At 40.4% G+C, this 15,088-nt stretch overlaps 1 protein-coding gene across 3 annotated transcripts in view; it reads right to left on the bottom strand.

Moving 5' to 3' along the window:
- Window positions 1-15,088, bottom strand: part of Dnah9 (dynein axonemal heavy chain 9) — a 331,866-nt gene that overhangs the window by 175,684 nt on the left and 141,094 nt on the right. For 2 of the 3 annotated variants that reach the window (XM_040269453.2, XM_005332884.4), the window contains exons 32-35: window positions 13,359-13,569; window positions 8,632-8,759; window positions 7,003-7,111; window positions 5,037-5,184 (exon numbers count right to left, since the gene is read on the bottom strand). In XM_040269453.2, coding sequence (XP_040125387.2) covers window positions 5,037-5,184; window positions 7,003-7,111; window positions 8,632-8,759; window positions 13,359-13,569 — 596 coding nt within the window. Of the gene's footprint in view, window positions 1-5,036; window positions 5,185-7,002; window positions 7,112-8,631; window positions 8,760-13,358; window positions 13,570-15,088 lie in introns of those variants that run through there. The other variant, XM_040269458.2, reaches the window with a different exon arrangement.

Below are 15,088 nucleotides of genomic sequence, written 5' to 3'. Positions count from 1 at the left end.
ATAACAACAAATCTCACTATTATGCATAATTATACTGTACCAATAAAAATAGGGAACACATTGTCCAAAAGGACCTGAAAAGGCATTTTGGGGAACAATTTTTGAGGTCTGTTCTTTTCACATCTTTTCCTCAGTGGTTTTCTTCCCACACACTGAAACATGTTTCTGGGGCCAGAGTCTTGTCTGGATAGTGGAGGGGACAGGGAGAAAGGATGATTTTTATATAATCCTGAACTGAATGGAATTCCTTATCTGAAAATGTTCCTTCTGTGACTTTCTCCTGGCCTTCTATTTGTACTTTAGATCTTGACTTTGGAGATCTTAACTGAAAGGCAGATATCAGGAGATGCACAAAAGACATCCTATGCCCAAGAAACCAGGAGTGTGTATATGTACACACACATATTGCACATAGGAACCTGTCTGTCCCTGGGTACTCTCTCCCTGCATGTGTACATAGGGTGTACACCACAGAATCACACACTCAACCACACTATCACAGTCTATGCTCCCAGGCTGCCCAGGGAATGGGTCTGTGTCACAAGATGAACATCATCATCTATTGTCACTGTAGAAGTCACTCACTACCCTTGGGCCTGCAAGTGGTCCAGTATGCTCTTCTCATCAGTGTTTTGTGTTTGTGTCTACTTCTTCTTCTTCTTTTTTTAATCTTTGGTTAGCTTTCTGCTTTTTAAAAATTGATTTAAAAAAAATAAATGACAGCGGAATGCATTGCAATCTTATTACATACATACAGCACAATTTTTCATATCTCTGGTTGTATATAAAGTATGTTGTCACCAATTCGTGTCTTCATACATGTACTTTGGATAATGATGTCTATCACATTCCGCCATCCTTGCTAATCCCCTGCCCCCTCCCTTTCCCTACCACCCCTCTGCCTTATCTACTTCTTATCCTTACCATAATGTTATTACCATATAATACTCTAGGTGTTATGAGTAAAGAGAAAACTTAGTCCTTCTCTAATGGTCTGTCCTTCAGTTTTCCAATGCATATTTCTAATAGGTGATAAAAGGAAACCATCTCAGGCTCAGTGTTGGGTAAGGCACCATAATAGTGGGTTCCAGGAGCCCATACAGTCCCCAATGAGATTCCAGACAACCTAGGTGGGACTTGCAAAAAGGTCTCACAACCCTGACCTTTCTACCTTCTCAGTGGTATTGAGGATCCAAGTGGGAGGTGCTGGGGGGAGGTTGTACATACAAATACAGGATTTGGAGAGAGCTTTGGCATATAGTGAGTGCAACCTTCCCTATAGGGAAGGCTGGGCTTGCCCCCATAGAGAGACAGGGCAAAGAAACTTCAACTGAACTAGTCCAGGCTGGTTTATTTTCCCCAGTAAGCCCCATCAAGCTTTGTAGAACTCACAGTGGTATGTAGAGAGGTTTCTTGCTGGGGCAGCTTGAGCTCCAGTCTATTAAAGCCAAACAGGAATGAATATTTCCTGGAATCCAAGTGTGAGCGGCATGCATGTGGGGTGGTTTGAGAGGCTGGCTAATGGGGCTGTTGGAAGGATGAGGCACTGGAGGGTTTTGTTAGGAGTAGCTCACGACTGGATGAAGGAGAGGCACAAACTTTCTTCGGGGAATGTAGATGAGAGAGCTTTAGTGATGGGGAGGGATCCACAGAACTCCCAAAATCCCCCAAAGAGAAGGCACCAGATTTTAAGATCTGTTGTAGTTATCATAGCCATAGCCACACAGGTGTAGCCAAGTGATACCTCTCCTGTCTCTCTGTACCCTTCAACCCTGAGAAATCAGAAGATATAATTTCTGAGAAACGAGAAAAAGAGGTGAGAATACTCCCCTTTCCCATTCAGCTGCAGGGCAAGGCAGAAGCTTCCATTGTAGATGAGGCTTGCTTCTTTAAATTTTCCCTGGACTTGTGTGTGTGTGTGTGTGTGTGTGTGTGTGTGTGTGAGAGAGAGAGAGAGAGAGAGAGAGATGCACACACACACTACAAGTGGCCAGAAAATGGTGGACATTGATTTAGATCTCAGCTAGGGTGGGAGGAGAACAAACCACATAAAATGGTTTTGAGGGAACAATGAAAAAACAAGGTAAGGTCGATTTATACTCAGCCCTTGTCTAATAAAATAATTAATATGTGTTGACGTTGCACAGCTTGTTTTAACAGGGTGGCATAAAACCAGCATCAGGATACTGTGTCTCTATAAAATAGAAGTAAGACCTTGAAGTAAAAGCATCTGTTACTTATTAACTGCCACATCACAGAGCTCTGCTCCCTCATGTGTAGCCTTTTCAGAGAGCTGGGAGAAAAAAATGAAATAACACCCCAGAGCGGGCACCCATGAATGACAACTATTCTTCTTCCCTGATAACCATAGATTTCAACAACTGGGGGGCCAGTCTGCATAGACTTAAGACAGTTGATCTTTGAGGCTTGTTCAAATGCTTGTGTATGTGCCAGCACAGATGTGCAAGGTGCACACGCACATGCATGTGCACGCACACACACACACATACACACACACACACAGATACGCAAATACACAAAAGTTTTGGCATCTCTCATCTTAAATGCAGACAGTGGGGATAGCCTGACTTTTTGCTAAAGACTGTATTGACAAGTGTCCCAATCAAAGATAAAGAGCAAGGGTAGACTGCTTTCCTAAAGCCTTACCCTAATCTGGTGTTATAGACCATTGTTGACCTTGCTCATTTGCTTGCCCACTATAGCCACCAGTCAGAATTTGCTTGTTACCAGGGAAGCATTAGACTCCAAGGCTTTAGAGTCCATGGGTGATCAGGGGCTGAGAGCTTTCCAAACCCTTGAAAAAGATACCGACATTTGGAAAAAAAATATTGACCCTGAAATATAAAAGCATATAAAAAATACACTATGTTGGGGCTGGGGATGTGGCTCAAGAGGTAGCACGCTTGCCTGGCATGCATGTGGCTCGGGTTCGATCCTCAGCACCACATACAAAAACAAAGATGCTGTGTCCGCCGAAAACTAAAAAAAAATAAATAAATAATAAAAAATTCTCTCTCTCTCTCTCTCTCTCTCTTAAAAAAATACATTGTGTCGACTACTAGATTACAATTCAGTTTTATTGATACAAAGGTCACTACTAATGTGGGTGGATTAGTAGATTGCCTGGGGCCCTTTATCTTGCCATCGAAGTCTGGGGTTTCCCTTTCCTCTGCCTCTGCATTTGTGGGTGACTGGACAACTGGTGCCACAATCCCATCCTGTGCTTGACAGGCCCAGGCATAAGGAGGCAGGAATCAATTTGAGTGATGGACTGTAAATTCTTGGAAACATAATCCGGACCCCAAACTTTGGAATCTTCAGAAACTATGGCTCTCAGAGACTTGGGCACTAGCCTCTGATGCCTCTTCTTGGCTGAATTATGGGAATGGGTGTCATGTTCATAGAATAATCTATCAAATGAGAGAGGTGGGGGACGGGGAGAGAAAGAGGTTTCCAAGCACAGGAACCCCTTTATATTGACACATCAAACATTCTTACTGTAATAACTATCCTCTTGGTTAAGAGTCATTAACCTTATTTGAGTGATAGGTGGTACCTGCTATAGTTTGTATCTTGAGTTTCCCCTAAAGGCTCCTGAATTAAGGCTTTGGTCCCCAGAGAGGTGCTAGAAATGTTAAGATGTAAGGCCACGAAGGATGTCTTTGGACCACTGGGACATGCCCTCGAAGGGGACCAGGGGACCCTACTCTCTTCCTCTTTTTTGTTTCCCAGCCATGAGATGAGTGGTTTTTGCTCTGCCATGTGTTCCTGACATTCAAAGAAAGGGGGCCAACTAATCAGGGATTGAAACTTTCAAAACTGTGAGCTAAAACAAACCTTTTCTCTTCATAAGTTGATTATTTCAGGTTTTTTTTTGGTAAATTCAATATTTTTAAATGTATTTTAATCAGTTATACATGACAGTAGAATGCATTTATGCACTTTGATTTATTATACATAGATGGGATATAATTTCTCATTTTTCTGAGTGTACATGTTGCAGAATCATTTTGGTCATGCAGTCATATATATACATAATGTAATAATGTCGCTAACTTTCCTATCCCCATATCCCCTCCCCTCCTGTCACTTCCCTCCACCTAATCTAAGGTAACACTATTCTTCTCTAGTGTCCCCCATCTTATTTTGAATTAGCATCTGCATATTAGAGAAGACATTCATTCAGCCTTTGGTGTTTGGGGATTGGCTTATTTTGCTTTAGCATGATATTTTCCAACTCCAACCATTTACTGGCAAATGCCATAATTTCATTCCTCTTTAAAGCCAAGTAATATTCCATTGAATATATATACCACACATTTTTCTTTATCCATTCATCTATTGAAGGGCACCTTGGTTGGTTCCATAGTTTGGCTATTGTGAATTGAGATGCTATAAACATTGACGTGGCTGCGTCATTGTAGTAGCTGATTTTAAGTCCTTTGGGTATGAACTGTTAGTGATGGAGAGCTGACTCGCACAGGTGATCAGGGTTTGTTGCTTTTACTTTTGCAAAACCATAAGAGCAGAAGTGACCTCCCAGTATTCAGTGGAGAAGGACAGGTCAAATGATAAATTATACCCAATTCCTGAACTGTGAATACCCAGAATCAGAAACAGAAAGTGGGCCCCATGTGTCCCTGACAGCGTCATCTTCACTTCTAGGCCTGTAGAATCTTTTGTAGGAGAGACAGGTGCTTTCCTTGTGAGCAGAAGGATTTGAGTCTCAGGACTACCATCTGATATCACAGCCACCTGCCTCCTTCACGTACATACACACCAGTGTGGCACTTATGAAAGGCACTTTAAACCTTCCTTCTCTTCAGTCACCTCTCATCTTGCCTGAACTGATCGTAGGCATTCCGTGGCCATCCGAATGTGTGTTCCCCTCTGCCATCTGCTGTTCCTGGAGGGTTCTGACTTTGGGATCAGAACAGAACATCAACAGGGCATCAGCTGTGAGCCAAGGATTCTCTGCGGCTGGGCTCATGTGCTACCTTTGTTTCTGGGCTTACCTGGTTCTGAGTGTGTCCAGACAGGTTGGAAGATACTTGTCAAACAGAATGGTTAGGTTGGCTCTCTCTGTCTGGATTTCCCTCTGGTCAATCCAGCTGCTCACTGCAGGATTCCATCCCAGGTCTGCTGGGTTGATGTAGAGGATCCCTGGGAGGAAAGAGAATGCTGGGCACGGAGGATTCCATACAGGTCAAAGTATGCTTTCCCCAAGGAAAAGAAGAAAGACCTGGCCTTGGTCAGAGAGGGCATATGTGTTTATTATTGAGGATCAAGGCCAACTGATCCATGACAGATGAAGGAAGAGCTGTGTTGAGAAGGACCCCAAGACCACAAGTCAAGGCTTGGGAAGAAAGAAAACTGTGACTGATCAGCAAAACTTGTCATAATGTGGGACAGTGCAGTGGATTGAATAATGGTCTCCTAAAAGATATGACCACATCCTAACCTCTGGAACCTGCTACCATGAATTTATTTGGGAAAGGAGCCTTTGCAGATAGATGTAATGAAGCTAAAGGTCTTGTGATGAAGTTACACTGGATTGTCTGGATGGGACATTTACAAGTGTCTTTATACGAGATAAAAGAGGAGAGATGCATACAGATGAGGAAGGCAGAGGTTTGGAGCTATGGGGACCATAAGCCAAGGACAATGGAAGATGGATGAAAGAAACAAGGAGGCACTCTTCTACAGCCTTTGGAGGAAGTGCAGCCTCAATGACCTTGATTCTGGATATCCGACTTGCAGAAAGGTGAGAGAATAAATTTCTGCTGGTTTGAAAGGCACCAAGTTTATGGTGATTTATTACCCTTGTTACTGTGACACTAGGTAACTAAAACAGAGTGGGAGAGAACTCTCCTGACCTGTGTTCCCAACCTTAATCCAAGTTCTTAAAGGGGATCCTGATACTGAGGTAGAGATCAAAAAGTTATGAGTTTTTATTTTATTATTATTTGATGAACTATTTTAATAACTTTATTTAGGCATAACTGATATACAAAACTGTACACTGAAGTAAGCCAATCCCCCCAAACCAAAGGCTGAATGTTTTCTCTGATAAGTGGATGCTAATCCATAATGGGGAGGGGGGCATGGGATGAGTGGAGGAACTTTGGATGGGGGCAAGGAGGAGAAGGATAGGGGGTATGGGGGTAAGAAAGATGGTGGCATGAGACATTCATCATTACCCTAGAAACATGTATGATTGAATGAATGGCATGACTCTATTTTGGGCACAACCAGAGAAGTGAAAGATTCTGCTCCATTTGTGTACAATGAATTGAAGAGCATTCTGCTGTCATGTATAACTGATTAGAACAAATAAATAAATAAACACTGTACATATTTAATGCAAACTATTTTGATGAATTTGGGACACCCAAATCCACCTGTGAAACCATCACCACAATTAAGTTAATAAATGTATCCATTACTTCCAAAATGTCTTCACCCTGCATAATTGAAACTTTGTACCCATTCAGCAAAATCTCCCTTGTGCCCTCCTGCCCAGGGCCTGTCAATTACCATTCTCTTTTCTATTTCTTTAAATTTGATTATTTCCCCAAATCAGTTCTTTTAACCTCTAGGCTCTGCTAATGAATTTAGTTAGCAGAGATACAGGAAAATGCAGGTAATGTTGCTATTTTCCATGAGGATTTAATGAGAAATGATGATTTGACATGGAGGCTAGAATGAGCCTAAAAGTAGCCTAATTTGAGACACTTCTGTGCAGTGGACATTTGTCCAGCTTGCAGGCTATTTCCCTTCCCATTGCTACATTTCTGAATAAACAAAACCACTGACTCTGGTCTTATAGTGCCCATTTCCCCTTGTGAATGTGGATGAGTCCTGAGAACTAGGCTGGAGTTTTGGATGAGCAGGTTTCTGACTTCCTTTAGAGCCAAAAAAACCCAATGTCCAGCTCAAAGTACCCATCTCGGTTGAGCAGCTTTACCCGCAGGGCCATACCTGCTCTGGAGACGGTTGCTGGAGTGGCCGTGCGCAGGTGGCTGATCTCAAAGAGGAGCCTCATTGTGGGGTTAAGAGGAATCCTCTCATTGCTTGCCAGGGTCAGCACCTGGAAACCATAGGAGGGATATCCCATTAGGGAGGTGTTAGGACACACCACCAGCCGGTGAGGATTTGGTAGGTTATTATTATTATTATTATTATTATTATTATTATTATTATTAGTGTGGGTACTGGGGATTGAACTCAGGAGCACTCAGCCACTGAGCCACATCTACAACCCTACTTGGTATTTTATTTATAGACAGGGTCTCACTGAGTTGCATAGCACCTCTCTTTTGCTGAAGCTGGGTTTGAATTTGTGCTCCTCCTGCCTCAGCCTCCTGAGCCCCTGGGATTACAAGTATGGGCCACCTCACCTGGCTTGGTGGAATATTATTGATTGTGTTATGGATGTTCTATGGTTTGAATAGTTTCCCTGGAAAGCATGTATTGGAAGCTTAATTCCTGATGCAATTGCATTGAGAAGTAAGGCCTTCAGAGGTGACGAGACTAAAAGGCATCCGCCTTCATAAATGGACCAATGCTAATTTTAAAAGGGCTTGAGGCTGCAGTTCAAGTCTCTGCTCTCTTGTGCATGCTTTCTTGCCCTTCCCCCTTCTACCATGGGATGAGCACAGCAAAAAGGCCCTGGGCCCTGGATCTTGGACTGTCTAGTCTCCAGAACTGAGACAAATAAATATCTTTTCTTTATAAAATTCCCAGTCTCCAGTATTCTGTGAAAGTAACATAAAACAAAGTCAAGATGACTATTTTCTTCTTTTTGATTGTAAGTACTTTCTAAATTTTCTACAGTAACTCTCTCTCTTCCTATCTCCCCTCCACTCCTTCCCCTCTGTCCTCTGTGTGTGTGTGTCTGTTGAATCAGGGAAAAAAGTTATTTAAACAGTGTAAATCGGTGCCAATAATTTGAGTGAACGAGACCATTCTGGAATAATAAAACTATTAAAAGAAAAGAGCTTCAGTTTCAAGTTTCTGCTCTTCCTTCTTAAGTAGTCCCACTGGGAGGGTGTGCATTTATTCTAATGGTTCTGTGAATGTTGCAGCCATCTGAACACTTCCAATGTGGATGGGCTTTCTGAACGTGTCTAGCTACCAGCTTAACAGACGTTTTATAGGCCGTTCAGTTAGCTTTCATTGTTTTATGAAAAAATAACGCAGGCTCACAATGGATAGATATTTACCGCTATGGAGGTAGTTTGACGGGCTCAGAATGTTTCTGATCCTTCATTTTCTGATTTTTAGAAAAGGAAAAGTATGAGGAAGGAAAAAAAGACTTGAATAGATGATTTATGATTTCTTTCCACTCTGAATGTCAAATGAATCTGCAGGCAGAAGTTTCTGAAGGAAACAGAATACCATCCCAAAAGTGGGCCCTTGAAGCAGTTCAAGGTGGGAACATAATCAGTCAGTCCTGAGATGTCTGCAGAAGACACCAGCAACAGCTGCAATCCCTGGGCCAGCCACTGTGAGGCGTCTAGATTTCCAAGTGCACCTGTGGCATGGAGCACTGGCTGTATTGATGGTTGGGGATGACATGGGGATTTCCCTCCCCACTTGCTTCGATACCTTGTTGTCATCCATGACAGTATTCAGAGACTCAATCCACATTGGATCTATGTCACCATCCAGTAAAATCCACTTAGGTCCATCATGGGAGATGTTGGCGAGCTCCCGCATGATGGAAGAGAACAACCCTAAAAGGAAGCACTGGTAACTTATTTTCCATTCGACATCAATAATCTTTGTCTTAACAAAGCTTTGCCCCACTAGCACTCAAAAGGAGGGGTAAATAGAACTGGTAGATCGAGGCTCTGTGTCTTGCTCTACCGAAAATTCTCTTTGACCACACCAGAGGTGCGCTCTTTCTGGGTCTCAGAGTAACTTCCTGTGAATCATTTCAGCAAGTGACTGTAACATGACAGAATGACATTTAACTTGGTTAGGTGAAATTTTCACCCTTCATAATTGCAGCCCTGGTAAATCTTGCCCAAGACAGGACTTGGGCTTCTCCCCTGATTCATATTGTCATTACATGAAATTTAAACACTAACTTAGATTGAATTGATTTTATGATATTAAACTTTCCCACTCAATAATACAGTTTGCCTTTTTTTCTTCATTTATGTCCACCATAAAATTTTATAGCTTTATATATATATATATATATATATATATATAGAGAGAGAGAGAGAGAGAGAGAGAGAGAGAGAGAAAGAGAGAGAGAGAGAGAGAGAGAGAGAGAGAGAGAGAGAGAGAGAGAGAGAGAGAGAGAGAGAGGAGAACCTGGGGCACTTAACCACAGAACCACATACACAGCCCATTTTTAAAATATTTTGAGACACAGTCTTGCTAAATTGCTGAGGCTGGCTTTGAATTTATAATCCTCCTACCTCAGTCTCCTAGTCACTGGGATTACAGGTGCCTGCCACAATGCCCAGAAATTTTATCACTTTTTAAGTATACCTCTTTAGTTAAGGATATTCCTAAATATATCATCTTTTTGATTGTGAATGGGATTTTCTCCCCCTATATTTCCATGCTTAGGTGGATATTGCTTGTATAGAGTATAGAGATAAGCTATGAAAGTTTGCATATTTATTTTATGTTTGGTTAACATTAATAAATTTTCTTATTAAATCTAGTGACTTTTTTTCAGTAATGTTTTATATTCCCTTTTCTTGTCTTACTGCATTTTCTAGAATATCAGCAGACAATGCTGAATAATAATGATGATAATAGGCCTCAATAACTTGTTTCTGATTTTAATGGATGACTTTAGTGTATCATTATTCAGAGTGATTTCATTTTCCTCTTCACTTTAGGTACCACATTTAAGGGATATCTTTCTATTCCTATTTTGTTTAGAACTTTCAGTAATGGCTTTGGGTTTTCAGTATCTATCGGTTCATCAAATAATTTTCTCCTTTAACATGTCAATGCATTTTGCTAATGCTTAAAAAAAATAATTGATCTATCCTTATATTCCTGGAATAGATTCTACATTGTTAAATTGTGTCATTCTTTTTTTTAATAGTAGTTAATTTTTATTCTAATTCTGCCATAGGAAAGAACACATAGAATTAATAAGTGCAAAGTTTCTCTGGTTCTTGGATATTTTATTCGTACCTATTTGACTCATGAAATATAAAATGATATTTTTTCCTTTTTTTAATTTTTAAAAAATTTTAGTGCATTACAATTATCCATAACAGTGGGGTTCATTTTGACCTATCCATAAATGCATATAACATAGTTTTCTCCATTTCAATCCCTAGTACTATGCATTTTTCTCTTCTCTTCTTTCTCCTTAGCCCCTTCCTGTAGGCAATTAGTCTCCCTTCTATTTATTGATTTTGTAAATTGATACACAATTACAGCTGTATTATTCTTTTGAGATTCTGTTGGATTCTATTTACTGATATTTTATTTAGAATGTTTGCATCTATATTAATCTATATCAATGAGTAAAACTCAACTTTTATTATTATGTTTTTGTTGTTCCACATGCAAGTTGATTTAAAGATTATTCGGGGGCTGGGGATGTGGCTCAAGCAGTAGTGCTTTCGCCTGGCATGTGTGGGGTGCTGGGTTCAATCCTCAGCACCACATACAAATAAAATAAAGATGTTGTGTCCACTGAAAACTAATATATATATATATATATATATATATATATATATATATATATAAATTCTCTCTCTTTAAAAAAGTATATGTATATATAAAAAAGATTATTTGGGCTCCATAAAATGAACTAATTCAGAGCTATCCTTTTTATGATTTTTGAAATTACTTGTTTTCGTTCTTTTACTTTTTGTATATTTTGTTTAAATTAGGTTACTCAACTTTTCTACTTGTTGTTGAATACATGTTGTTAATTTATATTTTGCTAGGTGATCTTATATTTCTTCTAGTTTTTCAAATATGTGTCATCTACTTAAATACGCTAATCTTGTTTATATTTACTATTATATATCCTTTCTAATTCCTAATCATATATAAGTATTTACCATTTCCCCATTAATTATGTACACAATGAACGTATTGTTCTTTATGTAAAAATGTTCATATTTATCTTCTCTATGATTTGTTTTGCATCTGTTCAGACTAATTTCAGATTTTATCTTTCTTAATTTTCTTTCACTCATTTTCTTCAAGTTTAGTTTGAGCAATTGCTTAATATAGATGCTAACTTCCTTTATTTCTAGCCTACCTTCCATGATAAAATTTTTCCTTATAGGGTTTAGAGGTATTCCATGGATTTCATATAAAGTATTCTTTTTATTAATTCTGAGAGGCTTGGGAATTTAATTTTGTTTTGGATCCAGAGGTAGAGAACATTTCTTGATTTGGAAGTAGTAAAATTAGTCTGGATAATTTTCTTGTTAGTTGTTTTTAATCCTGTTGCAATATCAGAGAATGTGGCCTATAAATTGATGCTTTTTAATTAAATATAGCTTCCTCTGAAGCCAGCAAAATTTTTAATTTTTGGAAATGTTCCATGAACCAACTAAGAAAAAATATTTTCTATTTATAGGATGCAGAGTTCTGTGACTATGTGTTATATTGAGCTTGATGATGTATTTACAAATTCCTTTCTATATATACTTATTTTTCTGTCTCCTGGAATTTTCTAATTTTGAAAAGAATATATTAAAATAACCCACCACATTTTATTTTTATCAAGTTTTTCTTAAAAACTTTACAAGCCTATATGCCATTTACTTTACAGACATCTTATTCAGTGACTACAGATTTATGATTATTATATCTTTGTTAATTTCACCAACTTCAATGAATACATTTAATAAAAATTTTAATCATAATCACAACAGAATTTAAAATGTGGAATTATATTACTGAACTTAAATATAATATGGAAAAGGAAGTGCCTAAGACTATCCAACAAAATTATAAGACTATTGAAGAACTAACCTTATCAGGTATTAAAATATGCTATCAAATGATTGTTACTAAAATAGACTGACATTAGTACAGGATTAGATAAGTAGGGGAGTGGAACACAACAGAAAGCCCAGAATCAGAACTCAGCACCTAGAATTTAATAAATGACAAGCTGGCGTTTAAATTCAGAGGGAAAGGATGGTTCATTTAATCAACGATACTGATACTGGCACAATCAATTACCCATCTGGAAGAAAATAAAGTTCATTTTCTATTCTACCTCATACTAAGCCCCCAAATAAATTCCAGATGGATTAAAAAAAATGTTAATATAAAAAATCCTTATTGACCAAATTTATGATACTACATCTGTAGCTGAAAATTAGAAGGAGTTATAAACTAAATAGGAATCCCAGATGCTAAAATGACTAGACAGACATAATTTTCCTTTTTTTTTTTTTTAAAAAAAATGTATGGCTCAATATGCCATAAAAAGTCTACGGAGCAAATGATCCATGGGGAGGGGGGCATTCGCAGTGTGAATAACAGATGGAGAGTTAATATCTTTGATATATGAAGAATTCTTACCCACTGATTCAAAATAATAGGGAGAAATGAAACACAAGAAGACCAATGAGAATGAAAAGATGCTAGGCCTCACTAACAGTCAGTGAAATAAAAATTAGAGATGCTGCTCATTACAGTTTCCCTGCTCCAGGCTTTTGATGGACGCTCCTAAATGAAAGACATCCAGATAGTTTGGCTCTGATGGAGGCAAACATTGAAACAGCAGGCGGGAGCTGGATTTCCTCATTCTAGAAGCACAGAGTCAACAAGGGTCCGGGGTCCTTTTAGTCACCATGGAAGGGAATAGGAACCCTCTGGAGGTTGAAAGGACATCTGAGCATCAACACCAGGGACCTGGTGAGGGCAGTGTTCCCTGGCATGCAGCCTCCCCATCACGGATGGGACCCTGCTGATGGGGGACAGGTGTGCCTGGGGGCATGCCAGCTGCACCCCTTCTTTAGAAGTGAACCGTGGGCTTCCCTACCTCGCCAGGCCTTAAACCCACTCACCAGGCAGTGTAGGGATCCATACTGCTGTGGGCTCCAGAATCTTCAAATACCATTGAAAACCTGCCCTGCTTTATTTTATTTAGGAGACCTTTCCAAAAGGTCACTGAAAGAGGTCTCCAAGGAGGGAAAACATCTGAAAAGCTGGGGTTCCCATCCAGCCCAAACTCCGCCTTTTCAATGGTGTTCACATCTCCTGTGGTCCCAAGCTCATCATTCAAAGCCCTCTCGGCTGCAGTTCGCCCCAGGATATTGAAGCCTGTCCAAAGGACGGCAGGATAGCAGGAGCTCTCTCCCCGGGAGACCCACTCTTACCATCCTTCCATTCTCTCGTGGCCGGATTGATGATGCCAAAGAGTTCATCATTTGTGACTGCTTTGGGGTTGAGGTCGGTCCAGACAGGGCGATGTTTCATGATCTGATAGGTCTTGTGCAAGGACCTCAGCACCTGTGACTTGCCGGTACCAGCCGCACCCACCACAAACACGGAGTGCCTCACTGCCAGCAGCTCCTCCAGCTGGACCACCTGTGGGGACAGGAAGATGGACCTGAGGGACCAACTTGTCACTCAACTACATGCCCACGGCTCTTCTGTGAGCCAGTCTGAGGTGGGAACTGCAGTCAAAAGAGGAAGCGTTATTTACCCCCAAAATGTATTTGGAATGAGTTTGGGATATAAGGGCAACACAATTTATTTATTTATGTGTTCCTCATGTGGTCATTTAATTATTAGTCACCAATGGAGTGCTAGACGGTGTTCCAGAAGAGGGAGATTGATTTGCGATCCCATAGTCTGATGGAGAAGAAAGTCAGGTTGACAATTCTGTTCCCCAGTATTATGAGCGTATGAATATGTACAAATATATAATAAAGAATCCCAGTGTCCTGTGTTATGTACCAATAAAAAACTAAAAAAGGAAAATCATGTTGACAAATTATTATGATGTAAGGTGATTATTTATTTATTTTGGTACTAGGGATTGAACTCAGGGATGTTGAGATGCATCTGCAGCCCTTTGTTATATATTTATTTTGAGACAGGGTCTGGCTAAGTTGCTGAGGCTGGCCTCCAATTTGAGATCCTCTTCCCTCATCCTCCCAAGTCTTTGGGATTATAGACATGTGCTGCTGCTCCCAGCTAATAGAGGTGTTTATATGGTGCTATGGGAATGGAACAATTGATTTTGAAAATAATGGGAACAAAGGAGGGTGCATTTGAGCTGGAGGCCCAGGATGAGTAGGAGTTTATCTAGAAGATGCCCAGGAGGGATATTTCAAGTAGAGGTAACCCTAACCCTAATCCTAACAGATCATCGAAGTCTTGCAATGTGACAGAGCCTGAGGTGGTTGGTTGGATGGGTTAGTGGGATGGAGGAGAGTAGTGGCATTGAAGGTGACTCTTGGTCTGCCTGGCCTCCAGGTGCAGCTTTTCACAGTGTCATAGAAGTATACTTACTAGAACCAGGTCACTATTGTCCCTCTGCCCTTCAAAGGTTCTTCATACCTCTGGTGAAAAAGACCTAAATCCTGAGACTGGTTTACAAGGCCCTTTTGCAATCTGACCCAGGTCAGCCTCCACTCTCATCTCTCATCCTCCAACCTGCACTTTCTATCTAACAACTACTTGGAGCTCTTCAATTGATGATTTTCTTCCCTGTGCCTTTGAACGTACTCTGCCTCCTGTTTGGAAGTTTCCCTTTTTCCTGCCAGCCTCTGGCCAATCCCTGTGGGAAGCCTTCCATGTGGGGTAGGTGTACTGGACCCACAGCCTGCATCCTAGCACTTGATGATATCACAGTAATTTCTTCTGACTCAGCACTTGCTGATCAGTTCACTGAAGGTACACAAGGCTGGGCTTCCTCTCTCTCCTTTTAGTGTCTTAACAGAGAATCTGGCACATACCAAGGACTGAACAAATATTGGTTGAAATATGAAGGATGAGGCTGGGCACAGTGGTGCACACCTGAAATCCCAGCAGCTGGGGAGGCTGAGACGGGAGGATTGTGAGTTCAAAGCCAGCCTCAGCAAAAGTGAGGCACTAAGCA

Source organism: Ictidomys tridecemlineatus, chromosome 3 (genome assembly GCF_052094955.1).
Source record: "Ictidomys tridecemlineatus isolate mIctTri1 chromosome 3, mIctTri1.hap1, whole genome shotgun sequence".
In the NCBI taxonomy this organism is placed as follows: domain Eukaryota; kingdom Metazoa; phylum Chordata; class Mammalia; order Rodentia; family Sciuridae; genus Ictidomys; species Ictidomys tridecemlineatus.
Note: the sequence above shows the minus strand (reverse complement) of the source record. Positions and strands in the feature narration are given on the sequence as shown.